This window comes from Pinus tabuliformis, chromosome 6, assembly GCF_031772625.1.
Source record: "Pinus tabuliformis cultivar Carrire ecotype Pingquan chromosome 6, CPIR1, whole genome shotgun sequence".
Classification (NCBI taxonomy): Eukaryota; Viridiplantae; Streptophyta; class Pinopsida; order Pinales; family Pinaceae; genus Pinus; species Pinus tabuliformis.
This window is the reverse complement of record NC_142292.1, coordinates 1,197,059,864-1,197,062,091: the sequence shown is the minus strand read 5'-3', so window position 1 is coordinate 1,197,062,091 and position 2,228 is coordinate 1,197,059,864. Positions and strand designations below refer to the sequence as shown.

The 2,228-nt window shown below is 45.0% G+C and overlaps 1 protein-coding gene across 1 annotated transcript; it reads right to left on the bottom strand.

The window, feature by feature from the left end:
* Positions 1–334: 334 nt before the first annotated feature.
* On the bottom strand, positions 335–1,111 carry LOC149263033 (uncharacterized). Its single transcript, XM_089385708.1, has one exon. It carries the CDS (start codon positions 1,109–1,111, stop codon positions 335–337), a length of 777 nt encoding a protein of 258 aa, XP_089241834.1.
* Positions 1,112–2,228: the final 1,117 nt, after the last annotated feature.

The window sequence follows — 2,228 nt, the reverse complement described above, 5'->3', positions numbered from 1 at the left end:
CCCAGTCCCTGTTTTTTCAAAGCATCACTAGATGCTCCATGTTCTTTGGAGGAACTTCTGGTAATCCTTGATGAAGGGGGCTCAGGCGGAGGTTGAGAAGATACAAATGAAGGCTGGAGGGTGATAGGGGGCTCAGAGGGGGGATTCTCACGGGCAGAGTCTACTGCTGAGAGGATAAAGAAAGGGTTGGAAGAAGAAGGGAGAGGCGAATCAAGGGGATGGAGATCAGTGGGTGATGGAGAAGAGGAGGATGGACGCAGACCGGAGGAACCGGGAATTTCAGAGTCCAAAGAAGGCTTGGGGGGGGGGCTGATTTCTTCTTTTTGACTGTTTCCTAGTGGCCATCTTGCTCATCGTTGTCTACATTAACAAATTTTGTGAATCTATTAGCGAAGTGCCCATATTCATGACACACCTTGCATTTAAATGGAATCTGGTCATAGTCCAGCTGCTGGATATGACTACATTCGTCCACTTTCAACTTTATCACTTCCGGCAGTCTTCGACCTAGATCCACTTCGACACAAATCCTTGTGTATGCATGCATGTTGTCCTTGGGTTCACTACGATCAATGTATTTGCCAACAACATTCCCTATGGCCCGAACCGATTCATCACCCCCGCAGTGAAGTGGAAGGTGAGGGAGACGGACCCAGACCGGAACAACACTTGGGATGTCTAGTTCCGGATCGAAATCTGTGGTCCATTTATTAAGATAGAGCCCCCTTGAATCCATGAAGTATGGCCTGTTCCTGAAGATCAGATCCTTGTCCTCTTTGGATTCAAAGTGAGATGTAAAATACCCTTTTCCACAAAATCGGATGGATATTTTCCCTTTGATCTTATCTGACCAGTTTCGTTCCACCCATCTTTGGACTGTTCTTGGCGATGGCCAAAACCCTGTAAATTGCCCTATTAGTCCTTTCTTGGCAAGAGAGAGTGCTGCCATGCGAGGGATAGATGGGGGAAGCTGAACTTCCTGAAGCACATCAAGTTTCTTGACAAATTTCGAGATTGCAGGCCTGGGACGTTGTGGGGGGAGGGACTTTACCAGATTTGAGAATGCTTTTTGAGGATCGGGGGCCTCCTGGTGCGAATCCGATGGGGCCATGGCTGGGTGTTATAGACATTTTTGTGCCCTACAACTCCAAGCATGAAATGTCCATAAACCAAGGGCTCCTAAGTCCCTAAAAGTGTTGTTCTAACCCCTAAAGGAACAAGGTCAACAGATTACAGCTTCTCCCAGAAGTTCTCCACCAGAAACTGCTCAGAATTGGTCAAAACAGGATCATTGCAGCTGCTCCACTGGTTAGGTGCGTTGCATCTCACCCAAATGCACTGTGAGGGTGCGTTGCATTTCAAAACACCCTTCTTTGGGGTGCAATGGGCGAGAAATGACAAATGGCAGTGTCATTCCGTGAGGGGAGACGCAATGGAAGCTTCCGGAATCTTCTCCTGTGACACTTGCCTCACTGAATTTGACCAAGGATGAGTAAGAGGCCCTCAGTCTCCAAGTGGAAGCAAGAACTGACAAAGAGAAGACACTAATCAAATCACAAGCTGACTCATCCTCCTTACATATATCTATATATGGATCCCTCATCCCAGAGATCCGGGGGCTGGAATTTTGCATATTGTAAGGAATTGCTGTTGGTTTCTAGAGACAAACATCAGATTGTTGGGTGATCTATGCTTTGTTTGAGGTGAAGAGGGGCTTCTTTGCTGGGAGGTTGATGCTGGGTCAGAACAACTGGTTGTAACTCCTCTTGGATCTTTTCTTGTTTATCAATAAAAGCTATTTGAATTTTCCTCCATGCTTTTGTATCATTGATGCTTGTTACATTTGTATGGTCAATTTACATATGATCCTAGATTGTTTATGATTATAGATCCATGTCTTTGTATAGTGCTATGCTTCTGTGATCTTACAGGTACTTTGTGAAGCTGGGCGTGCAAGGGAGCAGGTAGCTGAGGACTATCAAAGGAGAGAGGGATCAAATCAAAGGATTAGCGCAAGACAGAGGTTGGTCTTTCTGTTCCTATCTATCTATAATTCATAAAGGAAAAACAAAAGTAGTTTTTCTCTGTTTGTTTCTAAGGCAGCTATCACACCTTAGTGGGATAGAGCAATTCTATATAGACACTTTTCCCTGTAACAAAATGGCGACTCCGCTGGGGATATAATTAGTTTGTTTGTTTATCATTCTTTGTTGTTTGTTTCATAAACT